Genomic DNA, 12,830 nt, shown 5'->3' on the forward strand with positions numbered 1-12,830 from the left:
TGTCTCCCTGGATGTCGCTGGGACACCGTGGAGGGAATTCCTGCAGTGAGTAGGAGGCTAGTCTGGATAGCTCCTAAGCTTTCCTTCTTGTTCATTCTGAGATGCTACCAAGAGTTCCCTGGCTGGAAGGTTCTCAGATGCAGCAGGTCCAAATGGCGCAGGTTCTATGAGTTTATGGACCCACTCATGGCTCAAAGGTTCTAAGATGCTCACATTTCCAGTTTTAGGAGTCCAAGACCTTAAGTTGTGAAACACCTGATCCCATCAGCCTTGGTTTTTTTTTTAATTCCATTTGGAAAATACAAATATTCACAAGAGTTTGTACAACCTGGGAGAACCTAAGTCCCCCTGTTCCCTGTGGCCCCATGTCCTTCTCCTGCCCCACCTTCAGCTCCCCCCCAGCAGCCCCAGCTGTAACCCCGGCTGTAGCCCCAGCTCTCCCAGGTCCATGGCTCTGGTCTGTGCCTCTCCAGTACCAGGGGTGAGTCCATGCCCCAGAGACAGCAGCTGCAGAAAGGAGAAGCCAGAGGAGATCTGCAAACAGGCAAGCGGGGGTTTCAAACAGTGGGAGGGACTGCCCTGGGAAGGAGGGCACTCCCTCTCACCTGAGGCTTCCAAGCAAAGCCAGAATGGCCCCTTCCATGGGGGGAGAGGGTGTTGCAATAGCTGGCCACCGAGAGTCTGTAATTCCAGGAAACCTGCCTCCCCCAAGAGAGTCACAGTCTCCACTCACTACCATCCTTGGTCCCTGCTCCCAATGGATAAGAAGGGTCTCAGGACACACCTGTTATAAGTGGATGTCAAAGACGCCATCTTCCACAGACTGGACCCCTTCTTCCTGGATCTCTGGAGCTGAGGGTAGTGCCCAGGGAGGAAAGAGGACAGTCAAAGATGCCTGGGTCTCACTGACATGGAGGTACCTCCCCCTTGCCCACTGAGAGACTTTCCAGATCCTTCCCATCACTAAAGCAAACAGGATGGGGCCCAGTCTAGGGACAGTGGGGTATCAGAGGCCAGGGATCTTATCAGAGAGGGACAGGCACTTCCCTCAAGAGCTTAGGGATCTGAAGGCTAGTGGCTCATACCAAGCAACTCCCCCTCCCTTGTCCCCTTACAAATTAAGAGCTCTGCCCCATTCCACCACACACACACACACACACACACACACACACACACACACACACACCCGGTAACTTGAGTCTTCCATCCCTCCCTACCTTCTAGATAGACCCTTGAGCTCTCTGACCCCAAAGCATGGTAGCTGGTTACCATCAGAAGCAGTTCTTTTCCTCATGCATTTCCTCACCAAAATAAGAGTTCCTTGCTCTACTGAAACACCTCTCAGACAAACTATGAATCCTGAGCTGATGACCCTGACTGATGAAGAAATTCATGCTTCCTTGGCCACCCAAGACCCAGATAAAATCAGGGCCCCCTCCTACCTGGTGGCCGGGATCCTCGCCTGCCGGGGCGAGGCAAAGAAAAGCTGAAGGCTCGAAGAGGGGTGTGTGTGGGTGAGGGTGCAGGTGGGCCCTCCATGCTCACGCTCTGGGCCCGGCGTCGGCACTCCACGGACAGCCGATCTCGACACTGTTTGTGGCAGCTCACTCCACAAGCTGGAAGTGGGGTTGGAGAGAGGGTGCAGAAGCTGGGTTCAATGCCCCCAGAGGTCTTGTCAGTCCTCCACCCCCTCCCAGCATCCTTAGCCTCTTGGACAACTGTCACTCCACCCACAATTGGGGTCCTCTCCTCATCTCCAGGCCTCCCCTCACCTCGACACTTCAGGCCTTGTTTGTAGATGCCCAGGATCTGAAACGAAAGGTCAGAGTCCTTAGCCTGGCATTCAAGCTCCTCCCCAACCTGGCACCAGCCTGGATTCTCTCTGCTTCTTTCTTCTGTCCCCAGAAACCACCCTGCACCCCGGCATCGAGTCCCTGATACTTGAGGGTTTCCAGTGAAAGGGAACCTACTCCCTCCTGAGGCAGCTGGTCAACTTTGGGACAACTGCAACAACAGAGAAGTCTTCTGGACATCAAGCCTCCATGTGCCCTTTTATGTTCTGCCCCACCACCCCTGCTCCCACATCTGCCCTCTGGGGCCAAACACAAGATTAATCCCCCTTCCACAGGACAACCCTTCAGATATCCACTGGCATCCCCAGATTGTAGTTCCACATTCTCCTTCACCCACTGCATCTTGACCCACTTCAAAGGGATGGGTGGGCTGAGCTTGGAACTAAGGAGGGAGCTAAGACCAGGAGGGGGTGGGGGAAGAAGAGGGGGCTCACCAGGGCCTTGCAGTGCCTGCAGGCAACAGGCCTCAGGGAGTTACTCTCCTGGAAATTGTGGACGAAGCCCATGCGGCCCCCCAGCACAGAACTGGATCGCAGGAAATAGGAGACCATCTCCTCCCGGCTGATACAACCATCCCTGGAGCAGAGGAGCAGGCCGAGTCAGAGCTCAAATCTCCACCCCAAGGGCAGACCTGTTGCCAGCCGTGTCCCCCAGTGCCAAACTTGGAACTTGGGAAAGTTGGGTTTCCCTTTGCACCCCTTGGACAAAAGGGTTTGTTTCACAGTTGAAGCCTCTGAATGCTAATACAAGGGGCATGTTTAACCTACTTAAGAGGACAAACCGGTTCTCAAGGATTTTAGTAGGCAGAGGAATGCTGCTAATTACAGACCATTCTTATCCCATCATTAAAGCCAGGCCTACAAGAAGGCCATTTGCCAACACTTTGCTGGCTGTTAGCTCCGGGAACAAGGAGATGTCTAATGACATGCCACAGTTAATTCAGCCTGGTTCCTCCACCTCCCTCACTAGTCCAAATTAGGAAGGATCAGCTCAGTCTGGAGACTGTTACATTCCCATCAAAGTAGGGGCTCCCAAGCTCCTTGTAGATGATTGCTTCGTGATAACCACTGCTCACCCTTCTTCCTCCCTCCAACCCAGTAACACATGGAGAAAGACCTGTCCCCACTTCACAGGTGTGAGGAGACCAAATTTCAGACAGGCTTGGGACTGAACACTGGCTTCTAGCCCCCTCCCCAGCTGCAGCCGCAGCCGCAGCCCCAGCCCCAGCCTCACTGGTTCTGGTCGAGGTCCCCGAAGGCGATGAGGTAAGGGAAATTCCCTCGGATGATCTGGAATTCCTCCTGGGAGATGTGGCCATCCCCATCCACATCAAAGTTCCGGAACACAGACTGATGGGTGCCCAAGGAGACATAGAGGAGAGTCAGCCTCCTCTTTCCAACCTGACCCCCATATTCTGGGCCTCTAACCCTTTGAGACTCAGTCACCTAGTTAGAATGAGAGGGCCCAATGTCCATCCCCCAGTCCCCCATAGCCCCCATGACCCTAATGGCAGGACTTTCAAGCCAGGAAAGAGCCCAGATAGATCAATGTGGGAGAGGATGCTGGGTGTGCTTCCTGTCCCTGCTCTCCCAGGGTTGGGAGGAGATGTTGGGGCCATGCCATGCCCCATCCTCCCATGGGCCACTCTCAGGGTCACAGACACTCAGTTGGAAAAGACTCAAGGCAATATCTCCTATAACATATCCCCAACAACTGCTCCATCCAGTTACTGTTTGCAGATTTCTAGGAGTGCCTACCTCCGGAGGCAGCCTTTTGGACAGTTCTAATTATCTGGCAGCTTTTCCTCAAAGGGTCTAAGTTCACCTCTAGGTGATGTGCTCAGGGTGCAGAATGAATATCTTTTTTGGACATGGCCAATTCAGGAATTTGTTTTGCTTGATTATGCATATTTCATACAAGGGTTTTGTTTTTCTTTTTCCCCAAGGCGGGGGTGGGGTGGTGGAGGAGGTGGAAGGAAGAGAAAATAGATTTTTGTTCATTGGGAAAAAATAAAAGAAAGAAAGAAATTTGCCTTTCTGCAACTTCTCCCACCGCTCCGAGCTCTGCCCTGGGGGGGCCAAGGAGAATAAATCTAACCCTTCCTCTACCGCCAAAGAATCCTTCAGATTCCCACGGAGGAGAGCTAAGCTGTTCCCCTGAGTCTTTTCTTCGACAGCCTGAACATCCCACTTCTTGATTGGACACAATCTCCTCCCAACGTAGGGAAGGGCTCCAGGGATACGGGGAGGAGCCGGACCTCACCTCCACCATCTTCTCAATGTGCTCCACCACCAGTGCCTGGTCCAGTTTGGGCTTGGCAGCTGCAGTCCACTCCTCCAGGACGGGGGGCCGTGGGGGCGGAGTGCAGGTGGTCGGGCTAGTTGGCTGCAGGAACAGTCACCAGCTCAGGTTAAAGGCGAGGGCAAGGGTTGAGGGCTGCCTCTGCTGTGATGGCAGAGAGCCAACGGTCCAGGAAAGATGGGGTGGGAAGGAGGAGGGAGAGGGTCTCTGCTGCAGGATCAGGGCCCGGCTCACCGAGGACTTCAAACGAGGCTCTCTCTGCAGGGACAGCTGGTACAACTCATCCTCAGTCTGGTACTGATCCAGAGACACCTGGAAGGCATTAGACCAGTCACATTCTTGGAACCAGCTGTGGCCCTCAGCCCAGTCCAGCGGTGAGTCTAGCCCAGAATGAACCTGTGAGCTCTGTGCCTAATAACCTACAGGGCCCAGCAGGCACTCACCGTGAGCAAGCTCAATAGGTCTGGGTTGGCTTGTATGGGTGGTCGAAGGCTGGTCACCATGGCCAGCTCCTCCAGGATGGCGAAGAGCTGGCGCATCTTGGCCCCATTGAGCCGAGTGTGAGCAGCATCCAGCCAGTCAGGAAGGGCCAGCTGTATGGCCACCAAGTCCTTGAGATGCACACCCAGAATGGGGAACCGGAAGCCCACGCAGGCTGCCAGCCGGCGACGATAGTTGCTGTAGTTGCCAGTAGCTGTTACCAGCTCTGTCAGGCCTTCCCAGAGCTGGGGGGGATCAAGGGCCAGAAGTCACAGCACCGGAAGACTCAGGCCCTAGACACCTGCTCATCACCAGCACAATCAGTCTGTTCAGAGGTCAAGGGCTCAGAGCCCCAATGCACCTTCTGTCTGCCCTCAAACATTGACCAAAGCTAGGTCTGGAAGGAAGGTCAAAGCCCCTTGGGTCCCCAGGCAGAGAGGTCAGAGGTAGGAGTCAGATAAGAGTCTTCCCACCCATCCCCCCACATCCTGCTCCTCCTCCCCTCCCCGCAACCCATACCTTGACAGAGTCTGGGCTGACATGGCTGTGTGTCTCCTTGAGTCGAGAGATGGAGCTGTGGCTCAGGCCCCCAACCACAGCCATGAGTGTGTTGAAGTTCTGCAGCTGGAGCAGCTTCTGTGGGCCCCAGGCCAGGACGGGGTGAGCCGACAAGAGACAGAGAGAGAGGCCAGAGGACCAGGAGGCAGGAAGGCAAAGAAGATAGATAGAAAAACAAAAGGATGGATGGACAAATGGCCAGAAAGACAGGCAGACAGGCAAGAGGATGGATGGACAGATGGAGAAACAGATGCATGGTTGGACAGATGGACAGATAGAGAGACATATGGACGGATAGAGACAGGCAGAACACGTAGGTAAATAGGCAGATGGATGGGACAAAAAGAACACACAAGCCAATATATCAATGGATGGGTAAATGGATGGACAAACAGAAGGAGGGAGGCAGATGGACAGAAGGATGCACAAACAGAAAGACAAAGGGATGGTGGGATAAACAGAAGGGTATGTGGCCATAGACAGACAAAATGGGGCAGATAGAAGGGAGAACAGGAAAGCAAGCACACAGAAGAAAGAGGTGTGGTGTGAGCCATAGGCATGATCCAGAGGACCCTCCAAACTCACTCAGTAGAGAGAAGGGGGTTGTGGGTGGGGCAGGGTTGCTGGTTCTCCCGCCAAACCCTGATGCACTTCCTAGGGATTTATTCGTGAACCCAAGGGGCTCAGGGGTAGGAGTGGGGATTGGGAGAGAAGGAAATCAAGTGAAGGGATATGGAGAGTGGGCAGGAGGATATGGGTCAGCACCTCAGCCACGTGGATGAAGTGGGTGATGACCTGGGCCCGCTGGGGGGCTGTGGGCTTGCTCAGAACCATAAGCTGCACCCACTGGGAGACGCTATTAAAGAGGGAGATGAAGCGCTCCAAGACAGGATTGTCCACTGTGCAACCATGGGTCACAAAGCTGTGGTAGTCCTGGAACTGGAGAATGAGGAGGGAGCAGGGCTGTGAGTTCTCCTGTCAGGCCTGGCCTCACCCACCTTCTACGTCTTCCTTCCTTGGCCTCCTTGGAAGTCCTGCCCACACGAGGGCCATCAAGCCAGTGCCTGGTACTGGGTCCACTTTGCCTGAACCCTCTGTCCAGCTGCAGACCCTCCAAGGCCCTATGGCTCCTGATGGCACCCCCCACCACTCGCATACTAACCTTACCTGCCGTGACTTCCGTCCCTGTTGCCCTGACCCCTCAGCTGCAGCGTCTGAGCCAGACCCTCATTGCTGACTGTCTTTGTACCAGTTCCCCACCTCCCCCAGCCCGCACCAGGATCTTGCGGAAGGAGCGATACTCCAGGTAGGTGAGATGCTCTGCCAGCTCCAGGGGCTCCAAGTGGTCAAACAGCAGGGACATCTTGCGCTTCTTCTGACCCACTGGGTTCCGCTGGGTCACCTGGCGCTTCCATTTGTACGTGGGGCTGAAGGGCAGTGATCAGAGGCGGGCTGTCAGCATCCAGACTCCACCCCGAAGGCTTCCACCTTACGTGAGAGCACGCTCACCCCTAGGATCCCAGCCACTCGTGCCTAGACCCAGCGCACATACACACTTTCGATGTCAATGAGGCTGCTGTGCCGTCGGTTCCCCTCTCGGTCCAGCAGAGACTTCAGCTCCTTGATCTGCTCTGCCAGCTCAGGATTCAAGTCAAACTCGGCGGGGAAGGCCGAGATCCAGTACCTGGAACAGAGCAGGGCGATCTTGACCGCCCGTCCCTTCCCCTCTCAGGTAAGGTCTCTGGGCTACCGGTCTGATCGGCTCCCTACAGCAAGACCTCAAAGAACTACAGTTCCCGTCATCCTCCAGCCAAGGGGCCATTAACCTGGGTGGTGGTTGTCCCAGGGGTTGATGGGAGTTGTAGTCTGCAGTGTGCTCAGGCGCTTGCCAGTATATTGGGAGGTATGGGACGGGAAACCTAAGAGTCGCTTGGAGGAGAGGCCCTGGGATGACTGGCACTCACCGGACCAGGTGGCAGGTCTTCACTTGCAGCGAGTTGGAATTGTCCTTCCGAGATTGTTGGTAGGTGAAGGGGGAGGTCAAGGAAAACTGAGGGACAGGAGGGGAAGGCTGGGGTAGGACGCCTGAGTTCATGGGATCCCAACTTTAGAAAAGAAAGGAATTTCAGAGGCCATCTAGTCCAACCCCTTCTTTTACCGATGAAGAAACTGAGGCCCATAGTGTCCTGGGGAAAAATCGTAGGGTCATAGGATTTCGAGCTGAGAAGGACCAGTAGAATGCAGTCTTGCGGTTTGTCCCTGTATCCCTGGCTCCTAGCCACGTCCCTGGCACATAGTAGGCACTTCATTATTACAAAGTACTGGCTGAGAATGAACGACAGGACCCCTGGATCCTAAGACGAGAGGCAGGCTAGAGACAACACATCCGGGCTCTAAATGGAGGCGAAGGATGGGGACAAGACTCCTGGGATCTGGGGAGATCACGGGATCCCAGGATTTAGAGCTGGTAGGGACCTTAGAACAGAGAATGGGGAACGTGAGAGCTGGAAAGGACCCTAGAACGGGGAATGTCAGGGCTGGAAAGGGCCTTAGAACAGGGAACGTCAGGGCTGGAAAGGACCCTAGAACGAGGAACGTCAGAGATGGAAAGGGCCTTAGAACGGGGGACGTCAGGGCTGGGTACATGGACTGTCAGAGACGGGGAAGGAGGAAAGCCTCAGAGACCATGTCCTCTCTACACTCGTGTGACAGAAGAGAAAACGATCAAGCTGAAGGCAAGGGACTTTCCCAGGGCCACTCTCAGCGGAGCCAGAAATGGAACCCAGGTCCTCCGTCTCCCAATCCGCTACACCTCTGCCTCCCCTAGCAAGGCCAGAGCCCGGGCGTTCTGGGGAGAGAGGGAGAGGCTGGTTTCCAGGCAAACGCGAAAGGGGCCGGGGGGAACTGTGGGGGCCAGGGTCCGAGGGAAGGATATATGTGGAGCAGCTTAGCAGCCAGTTGGGAGGACGGGATGTACCACGGATGCATCATAAGAAACATACGCACCAGCTGGGGGTCCCGCACCTTCCCGGAGTCGTCTGGGAAAGGGTAGTAATGGTGAATTGGCTCACTGCCACCCCACTCGGAGCCCCTCAGGGGACCGGTCTGGCCCCGCCCATCCGACCCAAGGACCTTCCCGTGGGTGTGGCTTGGTGGCCACGCCCCGTCTTTGGGCAGGCCAAGCCCAGCCACCCCCCCAGGACCTCCAGAGTTAGGGATCCGAGGCGGGAAGGGAGAGCCCCAGCTGGAGCGGAAGGAGCCTGGGTTCCAGCGGGGTCAGGAATCCAGAGGTCACTTCCTGAGGGCGAGGAGAGAGGAGAAGCGAGGGAGGATACCCCCCCTTGCCTCCCCCCAGATAAGCGGTCCCCATCAGCCGGAAACAGTCCCCGTGAGAAGAGACAGAGACTTCCTGGAGCCCCGGGAGCAGATAGAGTCCAAACAACCTGGCTGGGGAAAGGGGATCCCCCAGTAAACTAAGCCTCTTCTGGACCTTTCCCTCCTAAGATCATGGACAGTCAGGGCTAAGAGGAGTTCTGGAGATCATTGCAGCAAACACCCTCGCTTGACAAGATGGAGAAACTGAGGCCCAAGGCAATGGAATGATCCTAGGAGGGCCACATAGTGAGCGAGTGGAAGAGTTCAGGCCCCGAAACTCCAAGTCTAAAGCTCCCTGGTCCTGCCTAATGCCTTCCTCACTCGTCGGTCCCCGGTCCCACTAAGCCAAGGGCTCCGGGCCAGTCCAGCTTTTTGGAGTCCATTGGTTCTGGGAAGCAGCTGGAGGCCTTGGGGTACCCGTTTCTCCCAACTCACCGAAGGCCTCGATACAGCCCCGGAGCAGCTCCTCCACGGTGCAGCCCTTCTCAAGATCCAGTGTCCCCGACATGTCGAGTCCCGGGATCCTGGCCGTGTCCCCAGGGAGACCTGAATACTTGGCTCAGACCCAGGGCCCCTGCACCCCCAGAAGAGAGAAAAACACTGAGGGGGCAGCTACCTCTGGGGAAGAGCTTCCCTGCAGACAGGAACAGGGTGGGAAGAGAGGACCCGCCCCCTGCTATCTCACACACACCCCCACTGAGGGGGACCAGGATCCCCCCTCCTTTGGGCAGTTCTGCTGAGCAGTCTGTGACCCAGGGATTGTGTAACCCTCTGCTGGAGAAATGTTCCCTACTGAGGCTTCCGGGCCCCGAACAGGGGGATGGGGGGGCAATGGGTCGGTGGAGCTGGGACTGGGAATGGGGATGGAGTAGCTGACCAGAGAGGCCCAGATCGACCAAGGACCCAAGCAGCAAGACTCTGCTCTAGGATCCCTGGGTCCAAGTACAGCAGCAGGCAGCAGGAGGAGGGGTCAGGGCCTCCTCCTCTCCCCAAAAGGCACCTGCAGCCTTCCCCAGCCCCAGCACAGCCCCTCCTTCCCCCCCACCCGAGGCTTCCAAAGCTCCTCAGTCTCCCTGCCCCCGCAGGGTTATTTTGGGAACTGGGAGCCTGAAGGAGCCTTAGAGGAATTTCTCCCCCAGTGGGTGGGAGGACAGAGCCAGAGGCAGGGGGGGGGACAGAGAGAGGCGGGGAGAAAAGGAACCCAGGCCTCCCCAGGCCTAAAGCCTGATGACAATGGGTTGGAGAGAGCCCCCAGGGGCCTGCCCTGCTGAGGGAGTGGAGAAACACATTCCTGGGCTTGGGACAGATGAGTCAGTGGGAGGGAGTCCCAAAGCCTGGGAAGGATGAGCCGGGGCCTGATCCCAAGCCCACTGTACCCCTAAGAGCTCCTACCCTCTCTGAAACCCTGGAGGCCCACCCTCCGAAGCCCTACTCCCCTCACTAGGTCCAACCAGTGTGTTTCGCTTTCCCCACATGTCCCAGAAGAGTAGAAGGCTTGGCATGTCTCCCCTCAGTCTCATCCCAGCCATACACATCTCCCAGCCAACAGCTCTCCAATAGCTAGGCTCTAGGAGAGTCACCCAGGCTCCTAGCATCCCTGATGGCCCAACACACAAGCAGAACAGAGGAAAGATGGGATCAAGGCAAAACAAGAGAGAGCCCAGATCTCGAGGATTCTCCCCCCTCCCCTCCAGTCAGCCAGATCTGCCAAGCCCTAGGATTTCACCCCAGCCTAGGAACCCAGCATCCCACCTCCCCTCCCAACTCAGGAATCCAGTCCTTTGAGGATGGGGAGATGCAAGAGGCTGATGAGTACCTAACCCCTCCTCCTTATTTTATGGAGGAGTAAACTGAGGCCCAAAGGAAGGAAGGCCCAAAGTTGTGAGCTACAAGAGCCCTCAGAGGTCAGACACGGCAGAGCCAAGCCCATGGAGGGGACGGGGAGGGGGCAGATGTTCCAAATCCACTGTTGTAGATGAGGATTTAGAATAAGACGAGGGCTCAGACTGGTCCAACCTCTCTTGCCTCCACCTGAGAAGGCAGTGTGGGGTAGGAAAAAGTACAATGAACTTGGAGTTAGAGGATCTGGGTTCAAATCTCATCTCTGCCCCTTATTATCTATGTGACCTTGGCCAGACTCTCCCCAACTCTGCCTCAGTTTGCTGTAACATGAGGGACCTGAATGGTCTCCCAGGTCCCTTCCAGATCTCCATCTAGGATCTTAAGATCTGTTCCCTTTCCCCAGGCCATTTAGGCTGTTTAGGAGCCTGGCTGCCTCACCCCAGCCCCAAGGCACCACAACTACCCTAATAGCCAACCCTGCCCTTTGGCCTCAGCAAGGAGCAAGTGCCAGAGGCCCATAGTCACACTGGCATGTTTCAGGACACCTGTGCACATGCACAGGACACCTGGGCCCACAAAGACTAGACCACAGCACTCTGAATAGTGTGGACCTCATTCTCCCACAGCTCACAAATACACAATGGGCCACTGCACTCGAGCTCATGCTTGCAGGTGCGCACTCAAGAGCGTGCGCGCGCGCGCGCGCGCACACACACACACACACACACACACACACACACACACACACAGAGTCACATTCTCACACCTACAGGAGCATGGGTCATGGGCCTCCATCCCTGGACCTGTCTTTTTTCTCCTTCAGGTGAGATACCCTTCCGCTCCTGCCCTTGAGAACCCGTCCCTTTCCTTCCCCTCCAGAGAATCGGCCCCTTCATTTGCTCTCTCCTGTCCCTGGAATGTTCCCTCCCAGCACCCTTCCCTGGGCTTTGAGCTCTGCCTCCCTAAGGTGAATGGGATCAGGGAACCAGACAAGCCCTAAGCTTCCTTCCTGCCCCAAATCCAAGCCTAGAAGCCAGAGCCCCTCCCCTTTCTGGCCCATTCTTCCTAAGCTTTCTCCTCTGATGCTCCCTGCCCTCCACCCTCCCACATGCCATGGCCAGGCTGGGTCCCAGGTAGAAAGGGGAATCCTACCGCAGCCCACCTGCGACACCCCGCATCCCACATCCAGTGCCCCCTGGTGGAAGAGCGACCACTTACCCTGGGATCGGCTGGGGTCCAGTGACTGCCCCCTGCAGCTTCTGCTTCCAGGGGGGCCAGAAGCAGGGGAGCCTTCCTCCTCTTCCTCCTCCTCCCCCCACCCTCGTCCTCCTCTCGGTTTTGGTTGCGTCCTGGTCCCCTCTCTCCTTTCCTCTGCTGCACTTTCTCTAGCCTCCTGCCCCCCTCCCCTTCTCCGGTGGCTCCGGGGTTCCCCTCCCTCTGTCCCCTTCCCACGCAGGACCGTAGATCTCCCGGTTTCTCTCGGGCTGTACCTCAGCCTCTGGACCACCGACGTCCCCGGCTCCTTCCCCAATGCGCTCCCTCTCCCCGGCATCTCCTCCTCCCCGCCCCCTCCCTCTGCAGCCTCCTCCCCTCAACCCCTCCCCCTCTGGCTCCCCCCCCCCGCCCTCCCCTGGCCTTGCCGCCTGTGCCCGATGCCACTCACCCGCCTGGCACACGCGGGGCGCTGCAGGATACTTAACCCATCCCCTGCCGAAAGGCTTGGGACCCCCACATGGGGTGACGGGCGGGGGGTGGTGACAGAGGCAGCCTGGGACTGCCAGGCTCCAAGGTTGCACCCCTGGGTTGGGGACAGGGGTCGGTGCCCTTGCTGAGGCTGGAGAAGCCCCCCCCCCGGCCCGGGGTTAAGCGGGAGGAAATTGGGGGAGGGACAGGAAGAGGCTGCGGTGAGGGGGGGGCACCACACCCCGGACCGGCCCCGGTTCCTGTTCTCGAAACAAACACAGTTCCCACGGGGTTCCCCCTCCCTGCGCCCTAACTCTGACTTCCTGCGGGGGTGGGGGCTATTGAGGGTGCACTGGGGACCCTGGATGCCTGGAGGGAAGGGAATGGGACAGTTCGTTGATGGGGCAGTGGGGGCCCGGGGCGTCTTGGTCCACGAAGGGATGCTAGCCTGGAGGTGATTGTGGGGCACCAGTGGAAGATACTGGAGGCTCTGACCGGACTCCACCAATGAGAAAAGAGCCTGGAGATGGTGGTGGGCACCGATAATGGGAGACTGGGGACCCAGACCCGCCTGAATCCCGGCGAGGGGCGCATCATTGAAATGGCGATGAGGCACTGATGGGACAGGTCCCCCCGGGAAAGGCCAGCAGGAAGAGGAAGAGGGCATTGATAAGGAAGCCTCGGACGCCTGGGTCCTGGGGGAGGGGGTAGAGATGGTCGGGCAGGCTGGATGAGAAG

General features: G+C 57.1%; 1 protein-coding gene across 7 annotated transcripts; it reads right to left on the bottom strand.

Moving 5' to 3' along the window:
* Positions 1-265: 265 nt before the first annotated feature.
* RASGRP2 (RAS guanyl releasing protein 2) lies at positions 266-12,206 on the bottom strand. Of its 7 annotated transcripts, none has more exons than XM_036762837.1 (17): positions 11,900-11,973; positions 9,003-9,141; positions 8,128-8,230; positions 7,157-7,219; positions 6,745-6,876; positions 6,469-6,619; positions 5,958-6,131; positions 5,154-5,270; positions 4,598-4,879; positions 4,389-4,466; positions 4,116-4,238; positions 3,087-3,202; positions 2,288-2,429; positions 1,773-1,809; positions 1,443-1,616; positions 785-852; positions 266-534 (listed from the first exon to the last, which is right to left on the bottom strand). In XM_036762837.1, the coding sequence occupies exons 2-16, from the start codon at positions 9,073-9,075 to the stop codon at positions 788-790; spliced, it is 1,830 nt and encodes a 609-aa protein (XP_036618732.1). In that variant the 5' UTR covers positions 9,076-9,141; positions 11,900-11,973; the 3' UTR covers positions 266-534; positions 785-787. The 7 variants fall into 7 exon arrangements, with proteins under 7 accessions (XP_036618732.1, XP_036618727.1, XP_036618731.1 ...); XM_036762832.1 differs by lacking the exons at positions 8,128-8,230; positions 11,900-11,973 and adding exons at positions 7,351-7,478; positions 12,073-12,206 and having other exon boundaries at positions 277-534; positions 7,157-7,242; XM_036762836.1 differs by having other exon boundaries at positions 277-534; positions 11,628-11,943.
* Between the last annotated feature and the right edge of the window lie 624 nt (positions 12,207-12,830).

This window comes from Trichosurus vulpecula, chromosome 6 (assembly GCF_011100635.1).
Source record: "Trichosurus vulpecula isolate mTriVul1 chromosome 6, mTriVul1.pri, whole genome shotgun sequence".
In the NCBI taxonomy this organism is placed as follows: domain Eukaryota; kingdom Metazoa; phylum Chordata; class Mammalia; order Diprotodontia; family Phalangeridae; genus Trichosurus; species Trichosurus vulpecula.

Coding starts and splice junctions, on each gene's coding strand:
- RASGRP2 (XM_036762832.1), bottom strand. CDS start 9,075: ATGTCGGGGACACTGGATCTTGAGAAGGGCTGCACCGTGGAGGAGCTG. Junction 4,880..5,153: donor TCAGCCCAGACTCTGTCAAG/GTATGGGTTGCG, acceptor GATCCCCCCCAG/CTCTGGGAAGGCCTGACAGA. Junction 1,810..2,287: donor GCAGGCACTGCAAGGCCCTG/GTGAGCCCCCTC, acceptor CTTTCGTTTCAG/ATCCTGGGCATCTACAAACA.